General features: G+C 38.5%; 1 protein-coding gene across 1 annotated transcript; it reads left to right on the top strand.

Moving 5' to 3' along the window:
- Nucleotides 1-5,803: 5,803 nt before the first annotated feature.
- On the top strand, nucleotides 5,804-6,787 carry LOC114098146 (mas-related G-protein coupled receptor member X2-like). Its single transcript, XM_027942264.2, has one exon. The coding sequence runs from the start codon at nucleotides 5,804-5,806 to the stop codon at nucleotides 6,785-6,787; it is 984 nt and encodes a 327-aa protein (XP_027798065.1).
- The last annotated feature ends 17,806 nt before the right edge of the window (nucleotides 6,788-24,593 follow it).

The following is a 24,593-nucleotide window of genomic DNA, read 5'->3' on the forward strand; positions in this document are numbered from 1 at the left end:
TCCATCTGCAAAAAGTTCTAGTTGAAAGCAGGAAAGATAGCTCTTCTTCAAAATAAATTCAACTATTATGCCTCACATAAAAATTCAACACTAAACCTCTTTGTAACCTTGACATGGGTGATGGTTTAAGAGCTGATACAGAGTTATCAGAAACCTCATATTGGAAGCTGCACTTGGTGGTGTACAATTTTAATCCCAGTGACTCAGGAGGCTAAGGCAGAAGGATTGCAAGTGCCAGCCAAGCCTCAGCAAGTAAGTGAGATAATGTCTCAAAACAAAAAAAAAAAAATTTAAATATGGAGGATGTCACTCAGTGGTAGAGCACCCCTGGGTTCAATACCCAGTACAAAAATAAAGAAAGAAAGAAGCCTCATATTTGGATTCTGGATGTCCTCTCCACCTCTTTTGGTTTATAGTATCCATATAACCTTTTTTTTTTCAGTACAGGGCCTCCTGCATACCAAGCAATTGCTCTACCCCTGAGCTACACCCCAGGTTATATTCTCTTGACATTCAGATTAAACTCTTCTTTTAACATCCTGTTACACATGTGACTGAATAATGATTCCCAACTTGAAAAGTCCTAATGAGTATAGTGGGAGAAGAGATACAGACTTAACCCTGTAATCTACCTATAAATTTTTATTTATTGCTTTTAAAATCACCATTGAAATAAAATACAATTTTAACACTTGCTTATTTATACTGGAGGTGAGTAAATGCTTATGATATATTTTTCTGACCTAGATACCTGATTTATAAACTTCACTCCAGCATCTCCTATGTCCCCATTTACAGTTGACTTCAATATTAACATAGGTTATTCATCCAATAAACCAACCATTCAAATATTTTTTAGTATTTCCTTCTGAATTATAGACTAATCAAAGTTGTAAAAATAGTACAGTTTCTATATACCCACTACCCAGACTACACCAATGGTGATATTTTCCACTAATACAGTGTATTATCAAAACCAGGAAGTTGATGTTTTTGATAGAACCAAATCACTTAACACTACAGATATCATTTGGGTTTCATCACTTTTTACATGCACAAATTTTAGGGGATTATGCATTTTTGTAAAATTCTATGACACTTTATCACATGTATAGACTCACATAACAGCAACCACATTCAAGGTATGAAGCTACTAATTCACCACAAAAGAACTGGTTTGTGCTTCCCCTTTATGCCTCACGCCCACCACATCCACTTCCCAAACCCCTGGCAATCACTGTCCAGTTCCCTATCTCCCTATTTGTCACTTTATAAATGCTGTGAAAGGAATCACACATTGTCTAACTTTTAAGTTTGTATTTTTCTTCTCAGCATAAGGTCCTCAACAGTCATCCAAGTAGTACCATGTATTAAAGGTTTGTTGTTGATTTGCTTCAATTATGGAGCAAGATTCCATTCTAAGGATTTATTAAGCTTTGTTTCACAAATTATGATTGAAAGGACAATTTGTTTGCTTCCAGTTTGGCTATCACAGTAAACATGATACAAACATTTGTGAACAGATTTTTAAGTGAACATCATCTTCCATTCTCTGGGCTAGATGCCAGGAGTAGGATGTTGGGTGGAAGAAGAAGTGTAAACAATTTTTTTAGAAAATGCAACCGAATTTTTCTGAGTAGCCGAATTATGTCATTTTCCACTGGTGATGTAAGAAAAATCCAGTTTATCCAAATGCTTTCCAATTTTTGAAATTAAAAACATTTTTTATTTTAGTTATTATACAAGAAGTCTAGTGGTCTCTTATGTCAGTTTCTCATGAGGCCTTTATCCATGGTTTGTAAATGGAATCCTCTTCTCTTTTTGTCTTCACAATGCCCCACCTCAGAGTGTGTATGTCCTAATCTCCTCTTCTTATGAGCACACCATTCATACTGAGGAAGGCCCACCCCAATGGCCTCATACTAATTTAATTAGCCCTTCAAGGACTCCGACTTCAACTACAGTCATATTCTGAGATCATGGGAATTAGGACTATTACTTATAAATATTAAAGGGACTCAATTCAGCCCATAATAAGGTCTTATTAAATATTTGCTGAATTAATCCACCAAATAAAATTTCTAAATATTTTAAGTAGATTCTTTATTAGTCAACTTTGTTATGATAAAAATACCTGGCATGGGCTACTCATAAAGAGTTTAAATTCACTCTGTTTTTAATGCAATTTCAAAAGTCACAGTTCAGACTCTGGGCCCAGCCTCCTGGGAGATGATGGGAGCATATGTGGGGGAATGGTCACATCTCCAGTCAGGAAGCAGAGGGCTGAGTGGGGCCAGGTTCCCACCTTTGTAACAACTGTCTCACAAGAAATAAAGGGGTTGTCTGAGTACATTCTAAGTACATGCCCCAATGACCTAAAGACCTTCCACTAGGCCCCACCTCTTAAAGACTCCACAGAACATCCCAGTACTGCCACTCCAAGACCAAGCACCAATCACATATACCTTTGGGGGGACACTATTAAACCATATCCAAACCATAGCATTCCATCCATGACCCCTAAGGTTCATGCCCATCACTTTTTCTGATTCAAACTATGTTTATAAACAACAAGTAGACTAATAAGACAGTTACATGAAGAACAAAAAGGAAAGTCATAGGAGATGATTTAAAATTTTGAGTAATGTCACTAAATGAAAATAAATAATAAAAAATTTCATAAAGTGGAGAAAGAAACAAAAGTGTTATTTATGCTGAACACTTCCTATTTCATAAGGAAAATCAACTGTCCCACTTTTTCGTAATGATAATTTAAAAATAAAAATATGGGTTTGCTCTTCAGAGAAAGAATTAAGAATAGGCAGGGGGCTGGGGATATGTCTGAAGCTGTTCGATCCTCAGCACCACATACAAAGAAAGATGTTATGTCCGCCAAAAAAACTAAAAAAATAAATATTTTTTAAAAATTCTCTCTCTCTCTCTCTCTCTCTCTCTCTCTCTCTCTCTCTCTCTCTCAAAAAAAAAAGAATAGGCAGAGATAGAAAGTGGTGACCTCTGGAGAATGAAATTCAGTGAGATATCGACTCTATGAACATTTATCTTTCATTTGGAACAAAAGTCTACAAATGAATGCATTGTTGCTAAGACAGAATACTGAAAAAAACAAGTGGAGTCAGGACATGATGAGCTTTGAGGGACCCAATGATATACTTTATTATTTACTTAGAAAGTTCCACTTTGCAAGTTCATATTGCTTGATGTTGCTATCCAGGATTATAGTTGGCAATAAATGGACTGAACAGATACTATTTACAGGGAAGTGGATGAAAATGGACAGGATGAGAGAGGCTGATATGCAAGTAGAAACTGGGCAGATGCCAAGAAACATCTCAGGGGAGGATCAAGTCTTTAATGACTCTAGTCTCCAATTTGCTCCAAGTTCCAGGACAGAAAATTACAAAGACTGTCCATAATCTTTATAAGCCTCACTTGGTCACCAACTTTTACGCCAGCTCTTGTAGGCATCTCCTGACTTGGAGAACAAAGAAGTATACTCTGGGGTCACCCATCTGAGAAAGGCTCTTCCCGGATAGCACAGTTCAGCTCTCCACCTCTGGACAGGAGAAGGGAAGAAAGGTAAGGGGGCCTTCCATTCTTGGTATATGTGGTGTTCGCTCTGAGTTCACATCCCTGTGTTTCTACCATTGATTGCTAAATAGAGGGAGTCATGGTACTTCTCTCAGGGAAAGACAGGAGATAGAATCATCCTTTTGAAAACTGGGTGCTGGAAGCTCCTGCTGTGGAAGTTTAAAATGGGGATAATCAGACCTTTCTCCCTTCTGAGCCAACTCTGCATATTTTTCCCTTTATTTCAGTCATTCAAATCTTCTGTCACAGAGAGATTGCTGCCTCTTTTATTCATTTAAAAAGCAAAGCCCCACGTAGATATTGTTTGCCAGAGCTGAGATGCTGTACAGTAGGTTTCATTGCTTTTCAAAATTACTCTCTTTGTGTTGGGCATGGTGTGCACACCAGTAATCATAGTGGCTCGGGAGGCTGAAGCAGGAAGATCACTAGTTCAAAGCCAGACTCAGCAAAAGTGAGGCACTAAGCAACTCAGTGAGATCCTGTCTCTAAATAAAATATAGGGCCGGGGATGTGGCTTCATAATGGGTGCATTACTTACGGAATGCCCCTCAGCAAGTCTAGAGGAGAATATATCCTCTGTCCACTTGAAAGCCTCTTGTCTCTGTGAGCCTTCTGGATTCTGAAGTCATGGCTGCCTTGGACACTGGAAAGGGCCTTTGGGTTCCCATATTTATTGCTTACTGACTTCTACCACCTCTTTTGTTTCTTTTTTCACTGGCTTTTCTCCCTCTTTGTTTCTCAAGTTCACTTTATGCCAGATTTAATTTCATCCACGATTTTGACTGCCACGTTGCATATAAGTTGGGAGTTACTCCTCTGCTTTTCTCTGATGAGCACACAGTGATGATGGGCCAAAGTACTGGTCAAAAGTGTAGAACCTGGTGTGTTCAAGTCCACAGTGTATGAAACAGGGATCAACCCCTCATCCTGCTTATTCTCTATGAAATGGGGAAAATCCTAATTCTTACCTCATAGACTCTTGAGAGGACTCAAAGGGAAATTATCTGGTAAATTCTCAATCAGCTCCTGTTTATCACTAAGATATGATCTGGTCTTCTTTCCCCAGTACAAATTTGCATGAGAAACTAAACACTCCAATCTTAGCACTCTCTTCTGTTTCCCCTCACAGGCTTCAGTGACACAAAAGTTTTTTTGTTTGTTTGTTTTAGCAAGAAAGAAAATGCTACTAGGATCTTTAGGAAGAGAGAACGCAGTAGGTCTACATTATACACACCACTCAATAGTACTCCATAGAGGGTCACCCACTTCAAATACCTCTTTTCAGTGGCACTCAGACCTCACTCCTACATGATACTTCCTATCCCACACTGCTGAGCAATTCTGCTAAGACACAAATGCTACCCCCACTGTGCTCCAAAACTGTCCTCAGTGCTGAACAAAGCCGTCTTGAATCCTTACTCCAAAGGCACTTCTGTAGTCAACATGCTATTAGGACGCAGGTGATGAATTATAAAACACCCAGAGCTGTTCACAATAAAAATTACGATAAGTGATTTTTGCTTTCTCTCTTTTATGTGCGTGTTCTAATGCCAATTATGGTATTTATCCCAAATCATCTAACACTCTAAGTCTCCCTCCCCTTTCATGCGTTCATCCATTGAACGAGTATTGAGAACCAGTGGATCACACATATCTCAGCACTGCAAATGTCAAAAATGACAATTTTCTTCTATATCTGACACACTGAGCAGTTTCTAGACCCAGCCATTCTCTCTCCTGTCCTAGTAAGAGCTCACATTTTCCTCACGGTCACAAAGCCAAGTTCTTCTCCATGAATGAAATACTCATGGTCATGGGGGTATCATGACCACCCTTGCGTCTGCCTCAATTCCTACAACTGAGAGAAAACTTCAAGGACAAATCAGAGCTGGTCCACAGCTCAAGCCCATTAAGTGGGAGTGTTTGGATCATAGCATATTGCTATGTCATTTATTTTCAGGTCAGAGAGCTCAAGCTATTCAGATGATGAGTACTGAATTTGAATCCATATTTCAGAACCACCCTCCCGAGCCCTTGATACATGAGTTCATCTCCATATTCCTGGTTTTATTTTTCCTCTTTGAAGTGGAGAGAGTAATTCCCACATAGCAAGATGATACTTAAAATCAGATCTCATGCATCAGTGCTCAAGTCTTGTTTTGTTACCAGGGTCACCAGTGGAGAGATTGGAAGCATGAATTCAACCATCCCAGTCTGGAAGATAGAAGCCACACCAACGGATAGGAATTACCTGAGCCCTCATCCAACTTGTAACATGAATAACATGACCTCAAAAATGCTGACCCTCATCATTTTGCTGGTCGGACTGGCAGGAAATGTGGCTGTGCTCTTACTCCTGGGCTTCCGCATACGCAGGAACGCCTTCTCTGTCTACATCCTCAACCTGGCTGCTGCTGACTTCCTCTTTCTCTGCTTCAATACCACTGCTTTTGTACTAGATGTCATCAAAATGTTCCTTCGCTTCTCCGTCCCTACTTATGGCATCATACGAACTGGGGGAATCATGTGCTACATTGCAGGCCTGAGCATGCTCAGTGCTATTTGCACTGAGCGCTGCCTGTCGGTCCTGTGGCCCATCTGGTACCACTGCCACCGCCCTACACACATGTCAGCTGTCATGTGTGCCCTGTTCTGGGCCCTGTCCATGTTACTGAGCATCCTGGACAGGGTCTATTGTTTAAAACTGTCTATGAGTTTTGCGATTAATCGATGTAAAACTGTTGACTTTATTATAGCTGCGTGGCTGATGTTTTTATTTGTGATCCTCTCAGGGTCCAGCCTGACCCTGCTGGGCAGGATCCTCTGTGGATCCCGGAGGATGCAACTGAGCAGGCTGTATGTGACCATTCTGCTCACATTTCTGGTCTTCCTCCTCTGTGGTTTGCCATTTGGCATCTATTTGTTCCTGGTCTACTGGATTCACAATGATTTTTATACACTAGGTTGTCTTAATATGGTTTCATTTGTCTTGTCCTGTGTTAACAGTGGAGCCAACCCCATCATTTACTTCTTTGTTGGCTCCTTTAGGCAGCAGTCCCAGAACCTCAAGCTAGTGCTTGAGCGGGCTCTGCAGGACACTCCTGAAAAGGATGAAGGTGGTAACAGCCTTTCTCAAGGAACCCTGGAGATGTCAGAGAGCAGAGTGGGACAGAGATGAAGAGCCTCTGCCCTATTGCCTCAGATGTCTGTCTGAGAATCAACAGTGTCCTGCCACATTTGACTGTTGCCTGCTCCTCTCTCAGCCCCTGAAATGCCTCTGTGATTTTCCATAGTCTCCAAGTGCATTTATGTTAACCTGGATTTTCTTATTTTTCTTAGAGAAAGCTCTCTGACGTAGCATGCCTCAACTCTTTTCTGTATTTTTTGATAAATGTTTCATCAAATATCCTCTAAATTTTTCTTATTGATGCTTTTCTTTGAAAATTTCATTCTAATGGAAAGAATTTTTCTTCAAAATCATGATTTTTTTTATTTATGACTGTTTTCTACCTGAAGTTACAGAAAACAATTATTCCTTATTTCTCTCTGTGCTGTGAGTGGATCATCTTGGGATCTATGTTGGGATATTGCTGCAGGTAGAAAGCTTGTTCTGAATGAGTTCTGAATCTGAGGCAACAACATTATCAATACACTATGCTATCTGGGAAAGCAGAAGTGATTTTTGTTGCTGTTCTCCAGTAGATTGTATAGATTTTGGTAGAAGAGATCTCCTTGGACATACCTGTCATATTGGTGTAACTGGTATAAATCCTCCCAGCAAGTAAACAGATACAAGGATCAGAGTGCAGAAAGATCTCAATAGTGTGTGTGTGTGTGTGTGTGTGTGTGTGTGTGTGTGTGTGTTGGCCAATAGATAGGGAAGGCTTCTAGAAAAACTTGGAATTTAATGTACCGAGCATGTGCCTCTGTCACCTTTTCAGCCACACGGATATTGTTTAAGTCAGAAAGATAAGTAGAACTTGAACAGATGGAAATGGCAGAAGAATCAATTCATTATTATATTGTTTTTAAAAGCACAGAATTGGTTCTGGAAAAGGCATTCAGTTTCTAAATGAGTTTCAGTCCTTGTGCCACCGTAAGTATTTAGTTGTGACTGCAAGAACCCTCTTAAGAAGGATCTTTAGACTGAAGTGCTTAGAGCAGTGATCAATGATTGCCATGGCCTAGAAGTGATGGGGGTTGGCAAAAGTTTTACAAACTTATTTGGAATCCATGCTACAATCCTGGCAAGTCCAGAGAGGACCATCTAGGTCATCCTAGCAAGGCAAGCCTAAAAAATATGTCTTGCTCTCTGGACTGTTTTCTCAGGATATGTCCAACCAAAATATCAGAAGCAAAAGAATAAACAACAGAGAGGTAGAAAAGAGATGTAATGTACAGAAGAGAAAAAGAAGCAGTAGAATGCACCTGCTTCTCTGGGGAGGTCTTTTTTCCTGAAAAGGGTCCATAATGGAACTAGGGAGATAGTTTACCTTTAAATTTGTTCAAAATTTTATTCCTCACATAAAAAATCATTGCAAAACATTTTTATAGCCTTGATATGAATAATTCCATAAGAGTTGGTGACAAGTTAGCAGAAATCTCATATTTAAAGTCTGCGTGTCACCTACACAACTTTTGAAATACAGAATTTGTTCAGATCTATTTTTATGGGTGTGTTATAATTATCCATAAGAGTGGGATTTATTGTTACATATTCATACATGCACATAACACAGTTTGGTCAATTTCACAGACTTACCCCTCTCCCAGTGCTTTATCTTTCCCTCCTCTCTTCCCTCTCTCTGGTCCCTTTCACGTCACTGGTCTCCATTCCATTTTCATGAAATTCCTTTCACCTTCTTTTCCCCTTTTTTTCTTTCCAGTTTCCACACATTAGAGAAAATATACAATCCTTGACCTTCTTAATCTGTCACTTAACTTAATGACCTCTAATTCCATCCATTTTCCTGAAAAAGTCATGATGAAATGCAGAAATTGGATATTTAGAATATATTGTTATTTAAACATGCTGTTACACATGTGACAAAAAATTCAGGTCAGCTGCAAAAGCTCTATAGGGTCCAGAAGATAAAAGATGCAATTTGAATCTTTGGGTATATCTATCAATTTCTATCATTTAATATAACTCATTTTGGCATAACTGTTCAATACATAGACATGCATTGCTTAATGATGGGGATACCTTTGTTCTTATGCAAGTTCATAATTGTAGGAACATCATAGAGTAAACTTAAATGAACTTAGATGGTATGGCCCATTGTGTACTTAAACCATATGTGTGTATAATACTCATACAGATTTATGACTCCTATCGCTATGATAAACGAAAAAACTATTACATCAAGCACAAAAGAAAATGGTACAATCAAGAGACTTGAATATGAGATGCATGTGGCTGCTGCCAGCATAACATGCATACAGTTTTATAGTAAGCTTTTTCCATATAAATAGGAGTATATTCAAAATAACAATAGAAGTATAGTTTAGTAAATACATAAACCAGTAACATTTATTATCAAGTATTATGTACTATACATAGTTACATGTGCTATCTTTCATCCCACTGGCAGTGCAGTAGGTATGGTTTCCATTAACAATTTATTGAATTGTAAATCAATTTATTTAGACATTATGATGATTAAGGAGAGAATAAACTGAAAAATATCATGGAGGTTTCTTGGATGTCAAGGTGGTACCAATATTGTTGAAATATTTAAATTATTAGAAGTTAAGAAAATGAAATACTATCAGGGATTCAATAATAAAAATATTTTTAAGAGACCATCATATTTGATAATACATTATTTGTAAAACTGATTTTTTCAAAATAAATAAAACCTGAGTTGAAAATACCTCCTTCCCCTACTCTGCTCTAGTATACATATCTTATATCCCCATTTTCATTTAGACCAGTGTGTCTCAACCTTTAACGAGTATTCCTATGTCTTGATTTCCAATGCAGCAAGTATGCTGTGGGGCCTGACAGTACATTTCTAACAACCAACAGAGAAACCTACTGATGCTTCGAGTGGCTTGGGAGGCTGACAGGAGGATTTTGAGTTCAAAGCCAACCTCAGCAAAAGTGAGAGCTAAGCATCTCAGTGAAATCCTGTTTCTAAATAAAATACAAAATATGGATAGGGGTGTGACTCAGTGGTTCAGTGCTCCTGAGTTCAATCCCCAGTACCCACCCCCCCCCCAAAAAAAAAGATAAAGCTAATGCTGCTGATCCTAGGACTACCCTTGGAACAGCAAAGTCACCCAAATGTGTACTCACTAGGACAATATCTGGACTAAAAAGTGTGTGGCTTTATAGATTCTAAGCTATAATATTTTGTAATCAAATAAATAACTAAAAATGATCACAGAAAGTTATTCTTGGAAGAATGTTTTAGTTAACTGAAAGTTTGAAGTATACTAAATTGACAGTGTTTCTAATTGTCTGACAGGGACACCTCTGGTGCATTACAATATAAATCAGTAAGCTAAAATGTGGTAGTTTTAAAAAATGAAATCACTCCAACAAAGAGATAAGAGAACAAAGACAGGCAACCATCCATCATACCAACAAAGAGATAACAGAGCAAATACAGGTTGCAAGACTTTACCTCAAGAAAGAGATAGAGATACTGAAAAAAAAGAAACAGAAATCCTTGAAATGAAAGAAACAATAAGCCAATTAAAAAACTAAATAGATAACATCACCAACAGAATAGATCACTTAGAAGACAGGACCTCAGACAATGAAGACAAAATATACAATCTTGAAAATAAAGTTGACCTCACAGTGAAGATGGTAAGACACCATGAACAGAATATCCAAAAATTATGGGATACTACCAAAAGACCAAATTTAAGATTTATTGGGATAGAGGAAGGTTCAGAGATTCAAACAAAGGAATACACAATCTCTTCAATGAAATAATATCAGAAAATTTCCCAAGCATGAAGAATGAATTGGAAAATCAAATATAAGAGGGCCTATAGGACACCAAATGTACAAAATTTCAACAGATCTACACCAAGACACATTATAATGAAAATGCCTAGCATATAGAATAAGGATAGAATTTTAAAGGCTTCAAGAGAGAAAAATCAGATTACCTGTAAGGGAAGACCAATTCAGATCTCAGCAGATTTTTCAACCCAGACTCCTAAAGCCAGGATATCCTGGAAGAACATATACCAAGCTCTAAAAGATAATGGATGGCAATCAAGAATCTTACATCCAGCAAAATTAAGTTTCAAATTTGACGATGAAATAAAAACATACATGATAAACAAAAGCTAAAAGAATTTACACACACACACATACACACACACACAAAAAAAAAGAAAGCCTACACTACAGAACATTCTTGGCAAAAATACCACAAGGAGGAAATGAAAAACAACAATGAGAATCTGTAAAGGGAAGAACCACAATAAAGGAAAAGCCAAACAAAGAAGAAACCAAGTCAAACTAAATACCAAAAATAAACAAAAATGACTGGAAATACAAATCACGTCTCAATAATAACTCTGAATGGTAATAGCCTAAACTCACCAATCAAAAGACATAGTCTGGTAGATTGGATTTAAAAAAACAGACCCAACAATATGCTGCCTTCAAGTGACTCATCTCATAGGAAAAGTCATCCATAGACTGAAGGTGAAAGGTTGGGATAAAATATACCATTCACGTGGTCTGCATAAACAGGGGTTTCCATCCTCATATCAAATAAAGTAGACTTCAAGCCAAAGTTAATCAAAAGGGATAAAGATGGATATTTCATACTGCTTAAGGGAACCATACATCAACAAGACACAACAGTTATAATTATATATGCCCCAAACAATGGAGCATCTACATTTATCAATGAAATTCTTCTCAAGTTCAAGAGTCAAATAGACCACAACCCAATAATTCTGAGTGATTTTAACACACCTCTTTCACCACTGGATAGATATTCCAAACAAAAGTTAAACAAAGAAACTACAGAACTCAATAATACAATCAATAACTTAGACTTAACTGACACATATAGAGTACATTATTCATCAACGAGTGAAAACACTTTCTTCTCAGAAGCACATGGATCCTTCTCTAAAATAGAGCATATATCATGCCACAAAGCAACTCTTAGTAAATACAAAGAAGTACAGATACTATCCTGCATTCCATCAGACCACAATGGAATTAAATTAGAAATCAATGATAAAATAAAAAAACAAACGCTACTCCAACACCTGGAGACTAAATAATATGCTATTGGATGAACAATGGGTTGCAAAAGATATAAAGGAGGAGATTAAAATATTCTTAGAGGTAAATGAGAACACCAATACAACATATCAAAATCTCTAGGACACATGAAGGCAGTTCTAAGAGGAAAGTTCATTGCATGGAGTTTACTCCTTCAAAGAAGAAATAAATGACCTAACATTACATCTCAAAGCCCTAGGGAAAAAAAAGAACAAATCAACACCAAAAGCAGAAGAAGACAGAAAATAATTAAAATCAGAGCTGAAATCAATAAAGTTGAAACAAAAGAAACAATTGGAAAAAATGACAAAACAAAAAGTTGGTTCTTTGAAAAAATAAATAAAATTGATAAACCATTAGCCATGTTAACAAAGAGAAGGAGAGAAAAAACTCAAGTTACTAACATAAATGATGAGAAAGGAAATATTACAATGGACACTTCAGAAATACAGAAAATGATTATAAATCATTTTGAAAATTTGTACTCCAATACAATAGAAAATATTGAAGGCACTGACAAATTTCTAGAGTCATATGATATGCACAAACTAAATCAGGATGATATACACAATTTAAATAGATCAATTTCAATAAAGGAAATAGAGGAGACCATCAGAAGCCTACCAACCAAGAAAAGCCCAGGACTGGATGGATATACACCTGAATTCTATAAGACCTTTAAAGAAGAACTAATACCAATACTTCTCAAACTATTTCATGAAATAGAAAAGAGGGAACACTTCCAAACACATTCTATGAGGCCATTATCACTCTGATTTCAAAACCAAAGACATATCAAAGAAAGAAAACTTCAGGCCAATATCTCTAATAAATATAGATGCAAAAATTCTCAATAAAATTCTGGCAAATCAAATTCAAAAACATATCAAAAAGATAGTGCACCATGATCAAGTAGTGTTAAACCCAGGGATGCAAGGTTGGTTCAATATACGGAAATCAATAAATGCAATCTATCACATCAATAGACTCAAAGATAAAAATTATAAGATCATGTCAATAGATGCAGAGAGAGCATTTGATAAAATACAGCATCACTTCATGTTCAAAAATGCTAAAAAAAACTAGGGGAGGCTGAGACAGGGAGGATTGCACATTCAAAGCCAGCCTCAGCAACTTAGCTAGACCCTGTCTCTAACAGAATATTTTTTTAAAACTATGTATCCCTGCCTGATATCATGGCTCTAATTATGCCCATTGTGTCAATTTGGGGGGTGGGTAGGATTGGAGGCTAATCAAAGAGATTCCAATAATCTTGTTTAATATAAGCAAGAAGTTGTCTCTTTCTAAAGATAAGTAGACATAATCCTAGTTCGAGTATCTTCAGGATATAAAATCTAACCTCAAGAGTATCAAGTTAAAATGTACAAAGAAATGTGAGAAGGATTATTCCTACATTCTTGGATTCAAAAGCTTTGCTTATTAGAAAATAATTGTTCAGGTGAAGATTTAAACTCTGATGTACCTCATTGATTTCCTATATCCCTTTAGGCATGGGCTGTATTACAACACATAATTTGTTCAAAATATTTGTTGGAAGATATTAGGTATTTTGCTGCACCATGGTAAATCACCATTAGTCTGGCTAGTTTGAGTACAAATGAATAAAATTCCCAGTTTACCCTTACAATACTTATAAGAATGTTAGCCAAGAGAATCCATCAAAACATTTTTAAAAGTGATATATTGTGCCAAAATGCATTACTTCAAGAATGCAATATTCTTCCAACATTCATAAAACAATCCATATGCAGTGCTGGCCTAGGCCTCAGGCTGACCAAGCACAACAGAGCACCACTTCTGCCGCATGTGTAGCCTAGCACTGACTAGCCAGCAACAGTAGTCTACCATGGGGGTTGGCCATGCTCATGCAGAATGACATTCATTGTAATACAACCATGGAGGTCTGACTGAAAGCTGAAGAAGTAGCAGGAACAGTGAGAAAATTCACTGGCATCTCAGATACCATCCTAAGCACAAGACAGCAGCAGCCCATCATTACAGAAATGAAGCTTAGCCTGCAGTGAGTTAGCAACACTAACACCACTACCCAAACCCATTCAGCTCCTGTCTAGATTGGCTTCACCTCCATTTGCTCATGGCCCCACTGAAGAAGAGATGTGACCATTTCCATATTTAATACCATTTACCTCAGTGTCTACTGATCTACAGAGAGATTTTGGAGGATGATGCCAAAAAATAGAAGAAAAGCAGAAGTAATACATGAGGATTGAAAGGTAAGTAGGCCAGACAGTTAAATGTCAGATTATCCAGAGAGTTGATTAAACATTGATTTCTCTAGTTGAAAGAGGTGCAAAGAAGCCATTTTTATTAATTTGAGTAATAAACTATGGAACCTGTCCTTGCATCTCCAAGAATTAAAGTTTAAAAATTAGTATCTACTTCGTAACCATTGCACTGCATGCACCCAGAGACTCTTTCTCTCAGTTCTCCTTTCTGGACAATCTGAGGTTTGCATCACAACAGTTGATGTGTATGAAGATGAAAGATACTTTCATCTATTAGATGAGGGCTGTGGTCACACCACTGGATTCATCTTCTTATCCCTTGCAGCTCTTTGGGGTTCTCCATGAAGTGAGGGCAGAACAAAATTCTGACCCCAGCATAAATGCTGTTTCAGGACTGGGCTCCCTGGTTTCAATGTGTATAATAGGTTCTGGAGTAGAGGAGTTCAAACAGTAGAATTAATCACTAGGAGATCATTACTATAGTGGAGAATAAGGTCAGCATATTGGCCCAGGTTTCTCATGGGGAGTAAAATATAGGGAGATGAATAAAGAGCCCTGTATTCCTAGAGGCAAAGATTCACAGGCACAAAATTTATCAGTTTTTATACAACACAACCAAAAGAAATGAAGAACAAATGAGCTAAAGTCTGAACTGTACCAGTTCAAGAGAGTCCTGGGGCTTCCCATTGTTTTCAGATCTCAGCAGAAAGCTGAACAAAACCTTTGGTGTTAGACTGGAATTGAGAGTAAGTAAATTAAAAGGTTCTAGGTCCTGAACAAATGTGAAGTTTATAGGAGTTTGGTGGTTTTATGCATGCTGGGACACCTCCTTCAAAGCAAAGGCAAGAAATTATACCTTGCACAAAAGCAAAGGAGTTCAAGGTCTGGTAAGCCACTCAGAAAGGGGCTTAAGTTTTGGTAAGCTTCCTGGGGTTTTGAGGATAACATATTGCATGAGAAAAATACTCCTCTTGTGTACTGAGTTATGTGGAAAAAAATATCTACAGCAGGTTCAGCCTACAATATAGAACACTGTCACCTAGGCCATATGCCTCACAGTCTTATCATAGTAGAGGTATGTGGGGTAGAAAAAGAGGACATTTGGAACAGTTCTAGATGGCTAGCAGGAATATAAAATAAGGCAATCACTGCGGAAAAAGTTGGCAGTTCTTCAAAATAATAAACAGAGTTACCATGTATTCCACAAATTCCACCACTAAGCAAATACCTGAAAATGTATGTCCAGACATAGCAACACTATTCATAATAGCCAACAAACCAAAGGCACATCATTAAATGGATAAGAAAAAATGTAGTATATCCATACAAGATACTATCATTTGGTAATGAAAAATCCTAAAGAACTGCTGGGCATGGAAGTACACACCTGCAATTTCAGCAGCTCAGGAAGCTGAGGCAGGAGGAAGTCAAGTTCAAAGTCAGCCTCAGCAACTTAGGAAGGCCCTGAGCAATTTAGCAAGACCCTATCTAAATTAAAAAATAAAAAGAGCGAGGGATGTGGTTCAGTGGTTAAGCACCCCTGGGTTCAATTCCTGGTATTAAAAAAATTCCTGAAGAATTTATATTTGTGATAACATAGGCAAAACATAAAAACATCTTACTTAGTGAAAGAAGCCAAAAAAATAATTATATCATGCCATTTATGTAAATTGCCTTCAATATAGACAGAGTCTGGGACTGAATCATAGGGAGTAGATAAGGAGAAGAAATAGGGAATAACTGCTCAAGGATAAAGGGTTCCTTTTGAGATAATGAAAAATTTTTAAATTACGTTGGGATGATGTTTGTACAACTCTGTGACTATACTAAATACATATAAATACATATGTATCACACACTAATGCCACCAGAGGGCATCCAGGGCTAAAAGGGATGAAACTACCAAATGAACAGGATCCACTAGATGTCAGCCAGTCTCTATTCTTGACCACCCTAATGCTGATTCAGTGGGATCATGGATGCACAGTCATGGTGGCAGAGATGAAAGCTATGTGTGGGCTCTATAGCACACTCTCACTTTCATCAACATTGATCTGACTACTGTACCACTGCTAAAAGTCTAAAACCTGTCAACAACAAAGACCGTCATTGAGGCTCCCAGGAAGGTCCTCATTCAGGAAGCCAAAGAACCAAATATTGACATCTGAGTAACAGTTGGAACCTTGCCTCCATAAAATGCAGAAGTTCTTCCATTGAGCATGATACAGAGTCTGGGCTTAACCATTTCCCTTTCCTTCCCTCAGGGCCCCACAAGCACCATTATCTAGGTCTAACAGAGTTAGGACCAGGAAAAAGGCAAGGCAATGAACATTTGGTGCAAAAAGTAGGTGTCATTTAAAGTTGGTATCCATGGCTCCTCACTCAACTTACTCTAGTCCCAACCCTGCACATAATAACTGATTCACCAACATAAAACAATATGCAGCGCTGGGTTGTATCAAGGGACACTTTCCATGGACAAAGAGGAAAGCAGTCCGTAGGTGAAATCCACTGATCTTACCATGTACAAGATCATCTAAGAATGATAGTGTTGAAGAAACCTCTTACTGATACAACTGAGGTTCCAGGTATTCTCAACCTGTAGGCTCCTCAAGGTGGTAGTTTCTCCAAGGGTAAAATGCTTGGATCCAGGAACCAAAAAATAGAAAAAAGGAATAGCCCCACTGACTATCAACCTCTGTGGCCCACTAAGGGAATTTGGACTTCCCAAGCATGAAACTCTGGAGCATGATTACACCAGGTTACAAAAAAAGATCTCCCTGTTCTTCACAGAATGGCTCCCCCTGGTTTCATTGTGCTCTTCATGCAAGCAGGTCACCATCCAAAGAAAGGCATCACTATGCTGCAAGGAACAACAGACCCTTATTGTCAAGAGGTGATGGGATTGGGGCTGGGGATGTGGCTCAAGAGGTAGCGCGCTCGCCTGGCATGCGTGCAGCCGGGGTTCGATCCTCAGCACCACATACAAACAAAGATGTTGTGTCCGCCAAAAACTGAAAAATAAATATTAAAAAATTCTCTCTCTCTCTCTCTCTCTCTCTCTCTCTCTCTCTCTCTCTCTCTCTTTAAAAAAAAAAGAGGTGATGGGATTGCTGCAACCTAGTGGGGATAGAGAGAAATGTGCTCTCCACTCACTCCCAATTTCATTGTAAATCAGCAAAATATATACACAACGACCTGATAAAGACATTACAAAAGGGATTTCAAATATGGACCTGGCAGCACATGCCTGAAATCCCAGCTACTTGAGAGACCAAGGCTAGAGAATCAAAAGTTCAAGGCCATTCTCACTAACTTTGCAAGACTCTGAATCAAAATTTAAAAATCATGAAGTTCTAGGGGTATATCTTAGTGTTAAAGTGTCCCTAGTTTCAATTTCCAGTACCAAAAAAAGAAAGAAAAAGAAAAAGGAGTGCATACTTTTTTTTAGGGTCTGATCACCCTACCCAGTAACCAGCAGAAACACTAGCTAGAGTGGGAAGAATCAGTAATGAGTGGCAGAGACAGGAAATGATCAGTAATAGATGCAGTCTTGGGATCAGCAAAAGAATTGGAACCTATACTCATTGAACATCTCTCTCTTGGAATTTTTTCCACAAACTGTGGCCATCAATAATCCTGGAGAACTGGACATGGTGGCACATGCCTGTAATCCCAGTGGCTCAAGAGGCTGAGGCAGGAGGATCATGAGTTCAAAGCCAACCTCAGCAAAAGTGAGGCACTAAGCACCTCAGTGAGACCCTGTCTCTAAATAAATTACAAAATGGGATTGGGGATGTGGCTCAGTGATCGAGTATCCCTGAGTTCAATCCTAGATACCTGCCCCCCAAAAAAACAACAACAACAAAAAAGAATCCTGGAGAAAGAGTGACAAGATGGAATAAATTAAATACAAGAAGTAAGTAATCTCAGTGGTGCAAAAAGATGATGCTGGTGCCAGTTGGGTACACTTATCCTCACCGGTCAACTGAATTCTTGCTAGTAGCTCACACTTGAAACCCTGCCCATGAATTGTCCTTGAGTAACTGGAGCCACTTCACAGTTTGTATAACCCAAGCCCAGGCTGCCTATAGCCAATGACTGACCAATGTAGTGTGGGGTGCGTGGGGACCCAGCTCCCTGAATCAAGGGAAGACAAACTCTTGGTACAGTCTACACTCAAGAGCCCCCTGAAAGATCTTACTGAGGCTAGACTTTGATGAAAACTTATTCTTACTCAGGTTCTTTTCTTCTCCTATTGTCCTTTCCTGATTTCCTTATAGGCTTCTTCCTGAGAACATTCCTTAATAATTCACATGCACATAAATTCCCATCTCAGATTCTCCTTCTAGAGAACTTGACCTAAAATTTTAGAAATCTCAATTCAACTGGGGCACAAAACTTTAGTGAAGCTTAAGTTGAAGCAATGCAATTTGAAAATCATTCTCTAGACCAATGGCTCCCAGGCCTCATTGTAATTGAAATTATATGACAAAAATCTTAAAATGCCATTCCTAGATTCTACACAAGGACCTAACTAAAACTTAATTGTGACTTAGAATTCTCAATCTGGGCAGAAGGAAAAAAAAACTGGGTGTTGTTTCCATCAATAAAATATAATCTCCTTTTTAAAAAAATGAGAAGGAGGAGGGGACTGCATTTTGCTCACAAATGAGCACTCTTTAAGACAGTTTGTGAAAATAGTAGGTGCTCAGTGAACATTTTTCATTTGAAGAAGTGAGTCTAATCTCCCCTTCTAATCTCTAGAATTCTCAAGAATGACTCATACAACATCTGTTTTTATATCTCTAGCAACAGAGAGCTGACTACCTCCTGAAACAACCCAGTCCACTGTCTATTTAACTGAGAGATATGTACACCTAGAATAAATCAGTGTTGAACTCAATGTACCTTCTACTCCAACTGCTAAGTTAAAAAACGAGGGGCAACAACCAATTAAAAAAAAAGCGAGGGGCAGAGAGAGAGACAAGCCAAATAAGCAAATGTCAACTCTGAGACAGGAATTACAACCTTCATACATTATTGTCTTCCCATAGGTAAATTGTTTCTTGCTTTGCAGGACATTTATTCTGGTATTTTATCCTACCTTGTGGGCTAGAGGAAAAATTTCTTAAATACAGTATTTCATAAAGACACAAAGCATCTACAATGTCTCATAGGTCACCAGGAAGTGAATGTGTTGCTGAAGTGGTCACAGTCCTCCTGCTGGGAATCTGCAGAATAGGAAGGAGATGCTGGACTTACAAAATAAATAATCAGAAATTTTTAGGTCCTGTCACTGGCCCTTTGTAAAACAAAAGAACTTTTATAAAAAGAAAATTACCTAGCACAGCACATATTTGAGACATATAGCCTCTAGTGAGTGAAATGGATAGAAATCCTTCCTTTACAACTTATTATATAGCCAAAGGAGAGCCAGAAGAAAGCCAAAGACCTGTAAAGAATACTACAGCTTCAAAGAGAAGGGATTCCAAGTACATGCTGATCTGGAATCAGTTGGGCAGGAGTTACCTGCTGGTGCTCTCTAAATCTCTGACAATCTCATTGTAAAATGATCAGACTGGAAGGAACATAAGAACATCCAACTGTTTCTCTATTCTTCTCTTTAACAGAGGGAGACCTGAGATCCAGAGGAAAATAAACTAGTTGCATAGCCTGGATTAAAATCCAAGATCCCTAGTATGTGTTTAACTGGTAGGAGGTGGATTTTTGAAATAACTTCTTGGGTTCAGAACAACCTAAACTCTATCAGTAACTAAGACCTGTCTTTGTAGAAGGGCTTATTGATTATCTAATACTTCCCAAAAGAGATAAAGAGGGAAAAAGGAAAGAAGGAAGAAGGGAAGGAAAAATAAATGAATATTCTGGGGAACTGGTCTCCAGGCACCCACTTCTGCGACTCTGTCTTCCTATCAACTGCAGTTACACTACATTGTTTAAAGTATTTGTTTTATTCAAAATCACATATACAGGGTTAACTACCAAAACAAAAGGGATTTTCCTCCCAGGGCTGAGATAAATCCTAATCAAAGGACAAAAGATTTAAAGGCAAGAAATTTCTCAAAATCATATGTAGAACACAGAAATATTGTCAAAGTATGACTCTTTTCTGAAGTGCAGACTCCGGGCACCTGGGAACCAGAACTAGAAAAGAACTTGAACTTATCTTACTCAAATGCTTCACTTTGCCAATGAGAAATGTGTGGTTCTGGGCGGGAAGGGATAAAACCACAGATCAAATACTTACAGAGGGCAGGGAAATAAAGCAAGCTGGGAAAGAGGTTTCCTAGATATGTCACAGGACATAGTGACTTGCTCCTTCAAGAAACCAGAGGAAGTGTGCTGGTTAATAAAACACACAACACACACACACACACACACACACACACACACACATCCTCATCTGCCCTGCTGATGAAAATAGTGAAGACTATGACAAACTGGACATACCCTGCCTTAAGGGGCCGACCGCTACCAAAATCCATCAGGTCCCTGACATATAAGGATATGAGCCGAATGTTGGCCAGATCTATTTTTTCATAATAAGGATTTGTGCTTAAAGTGCTCAGATAATTTTTAAAGGAAGATAACTAATTTGAATTAGATGCAGATGAAACCTAACCCTTCTGGAATCTTATTCAGTGTCAAATTTCTTTTTCATGCCCACTAGCCTAGGGGACAGCAGGTAGGAAGGAAGGGTTGCTCTAAGAAGCCTGAGCTTCAATTTTGGCTCAGCAGTCCACTCATTTTGTGAGTTTCCAGAAACCACTTTATTTTTTTTGTCATTGCATTATTATTGTACATAATAGTGGGCTTTGTTGTTACATATCCGTACATACACACAGCAAAATTTGGCCTATTTTTATATACTCAAAAAAAATACGCTTAAAAAATAGAACTGAAACCTGTGTCATAAATAAAAAGATCAGAGATGGGGGAGGATAACAGAGGTTGTGGTTTTCCTCCATGTCCACCACAAAAACTGGGAGAGCACATGATGAATCCAATCAGTCTTGACACCCAGAGGTCCCTGCCTTCTTCCTCTAGGTCCTCCTGCCCTGTTGAGTCCTGGGCAGTCTGGACTGATTGGGCCTTTTCAGAGGCAGGAAAGGCTTCTTAGGCTCTGGAATCTATTCTCTGACGTCCACCACCCAACTCCTGTTCCCTATGTTCACCGGGTTTTTCTTCCTTATGATTTCCAGAATTTATCTATTCTGCTTTAATAAGACATAGATATCATTTGCCATTTCTATATCACCAAGGGTAAAGGTTTCCTCCTCCAACTCTTTGCATGTAGAGTGGACACATCCTCTGGCTGGGGAGCAACAGAGCTGGTAAAGGGTGAGGCTTCCAATGCAGACCTGTGGATTAAATTCAGATTCTGCCACTTTTTAGAGTAAGACCTGGAGCAAATTACTCAACCTCATTGTGTCTCTGTTTCCTCATGGGTAAGGTGGGAATAATAACAGGACTTGGCTCTTCATCATGCCTCTTCATGACAAGCATGTCTTGTTACCATCCTAAGTCTCCACCTCATCGTGGGGTGTCTGTTTTATTATGCTAACAAGGTAAAGGTGACTGCAGGTTACTTTAGTAATTAATTACTTTAGGTCTAGTCATGTATTTGCCTCTCACCACCTAGAATTTTCCTCTTATCTTCTAGGAGAGTCCCTAATGTTATTTTCTGAACAGAATACGTTATTGCTCTATCAGTAGGTTTGATTTTAGTGACCTTGTCTTTTGTGGATTTAGCTTCTTGGTATTCCTGCTGACCACATAGTCTCAGCAGGCTGAGCTGGCTTCTCAATCTTCCATCTCCTAGTGCGTTATCTGAATTGTACACCCTTGAAGACTGGTCCACTTTTTGACTCCAAATTTTCTGGTATGTCTCTTCACTTCATAAGACAAAGAGCTAGCTTGGCTTTCTCATTCCCCCTCCCAAAAGGTTTTATCCCTTAATCTTATGGGTCCTGCTTTTTTTATTGGGGTCCTTGACTCTCTCAGTTAAACCCAGCTATGGCTCCTGGGCTTCTGCCTATGCAGGAACACCGTCTCAGTCTACATCCTCAACCTGGATAGTTCAACTTTCTCACCCCCTGCTTCCTGATTATAGATTATCTGGAGAAACTCTTCAACTTCTCTCATCCCATCTCCATCCCCTCCTTTTATATCACTATGATAAGCTTTCCCTACATTATGAACCTGAGCATGCTCAGGGCCATTAGCACCTAGTGCTGCCTGTCCCTCCTGTGGCCCTTCTGATATTGATGCTATCACAAGACAGATGTGAGCTAAGGTGCCGGTGCTCTGGGTCCCATCCCTGTTGCTAGGATCTTGTAAGGGAACTTCTGTGGCTTCCTATTTGGGAACTCTGATTTTAATTGGTGTCAAGTTCTTCATCAACATATTGCTGGTCATCTTTTTTAAGTTTTATTGGTCATACATACTACCTCTTATTAATTATACAAATTAATTATACAAATTATCATGTTTCAATCATGTCCACCCCCCACCCCCAGGACCCTCTGTTGCCATTTTCTCTCCACCTCCTTCCCCTTTCCTAATAGTTCCTCTTCCACTCTCAGGTCATTTTTTTGTTGTTTCATTTTCACATACGATAGAAAACAGGCAATACTAGTCTTTCTGCATTTGGCTTATTTTGCTTAATGTGATGCACTCCAGTTACATCCATTTTCCTGAAAATTACAATATTGCATTCTTCTTTATAGCTGAATAATATTTTATTGTGTGTATTTTCTTTTTCCATTCATCTGTTGATGGCACCTCTGCTGATTCTATAACTTGGCTATTGTATATAGTACTTCAATAAAGATACGAATTCACATTTCTCTCTCTTTTTTTATGTGTGTGTGGTACTAGGGATTGAATCTAGGGGCAATTTACCATTGAGCCACATCCCAAATCCTTTTTTTTTATTATTTTGAAACCAGGTCTCACTAAGTTTCCCAGGCTGGCCTTAAATTTGAGATCCAACCTCCTCTGTCTCCTGGGTTAGCAAGATTACCTGCATGCGCCACCACGCTTAAATAGTATCTTATTTCATTTTCTTTTGGTATATATATACCTAGAAGTGGTATAGCTGGATCATATATTAGTTCTATTTTTAGCTTTTTAAAAAATCTCCATACTGTTTTCCATGGTGGTTGTACTACTTTATATTATCACCAGCAGTGTATAAGGGTTCTATTTCCCCATAATCTTAACAGCATTTGGGGTTTTTTTCATGTTTTATTTTGGGTTTTCTATTATTTGTTTTAAGCATGCTCACTGCAGTATGATAGAATCTCAAGGAAGTTTTCCTCTGCATTTTCCTGGAAGGTATAAAGATGTTAAGCATTTTTTCACACATTTATTGGCCACTTGTACTTCTTATTTTGAGAAGTCTCTCTCAGGCCATTTGCTCATTTTTTAATAACTTCTCCTTCTGAAGCTAAGTTTTGTAAGTTCTTTATTTAGTCTGGATATATTTTCCCATGAATAGACAGCAAAGACTTTCTCCCATTAATATGTTGTCACTTCACTTCTGTTGGTTGTTTCCCTGGCTGTGCACATTTTAGAATGATGTAATCCCATTTGTCAATTCTTACTCTTATTTCCTGGACTATGATAGTTCTATTCAGGAAATCATTGCCCATTCCTACATCTTGAAGTGCTTTAACTGTTTTCCTCTTGTACTTTCAAAGTTTCAGATCTTGCATTAAGGTCTTGATCTATTTTGAGTTGATTTTTATACAGGGTGAGAGAGAATAATCTAGTTTCAATCTTCTACATGTAGATATCCAGCTCCCCCAGAACCATTTGTTAAGGAAGCTGTTTTTCCCCCCAATGTATGCTTTTGGCATCTTTGTCAAGAATTGTATGGCTGTACCGAGGTGAGTTTACTGCTGTGACCTCTATTCTACTCCATTGGTCTGTATTTTATTTTTAATGCCAATATCCTGCTTTTTTATTACTCCAACATCACTGACACTCTTATTTGTGGTTCTCTCTGGAAGAAGATTGACCCTGCCTGTGGGATTCCCATCTGGTTCCAGGGAGTACAACTGACCAGGCTCTATGTGACCATCTTCTCTTTGATCCTAGTCTTCCTCTCTTGCAGTCCCCCTGGTGACATCCAAAGATTCCTTGGGTTGTAGACTCAAAGCAATAACAGTTGGTTGTTTTGTGAATTGGTTGCACTACCTTTATCTTGCCTTGTTAACCATTGCACCAACCCCATCATTTACATCTTTGTTGGTTCCTTTGGGCATCTGTAAGATGCTTCCACAGAGGAATCTGTAAGATACACCCAAGGAATAATGTGGAGGCAGCCTTCTTCAGGGAACCCTGGAGATGTCAGGCAGCAGAGTGCACCAGTGATGACAGGTCTCTGACCTAGTCATCAAAAGTGGATTTTCCCTGACACA

This window comes from Marmota flaviventris, chromosome 9 (assembly GCF_047511675.1).
Source record: "Marmota flaviventris isolate mMarFla1 chromosome 9, mMarFla1.hap1, whole genome shotgun sequence".
Lineage (NCBI taxonomy): Eukaryota > Metazoa > Chordata > Mammalia > Rodentia > Sciuridae > Marmota > Marmota flaviventris.

Coding starts and splice junctions, on each gene's coding strand:
- LOC114098146 (XM_027942264.2), top strand. CDS start 5,804: ATGAATTCAACCATCCCAGTCTGGAAGATAGAAGCCACACCAACGGAT.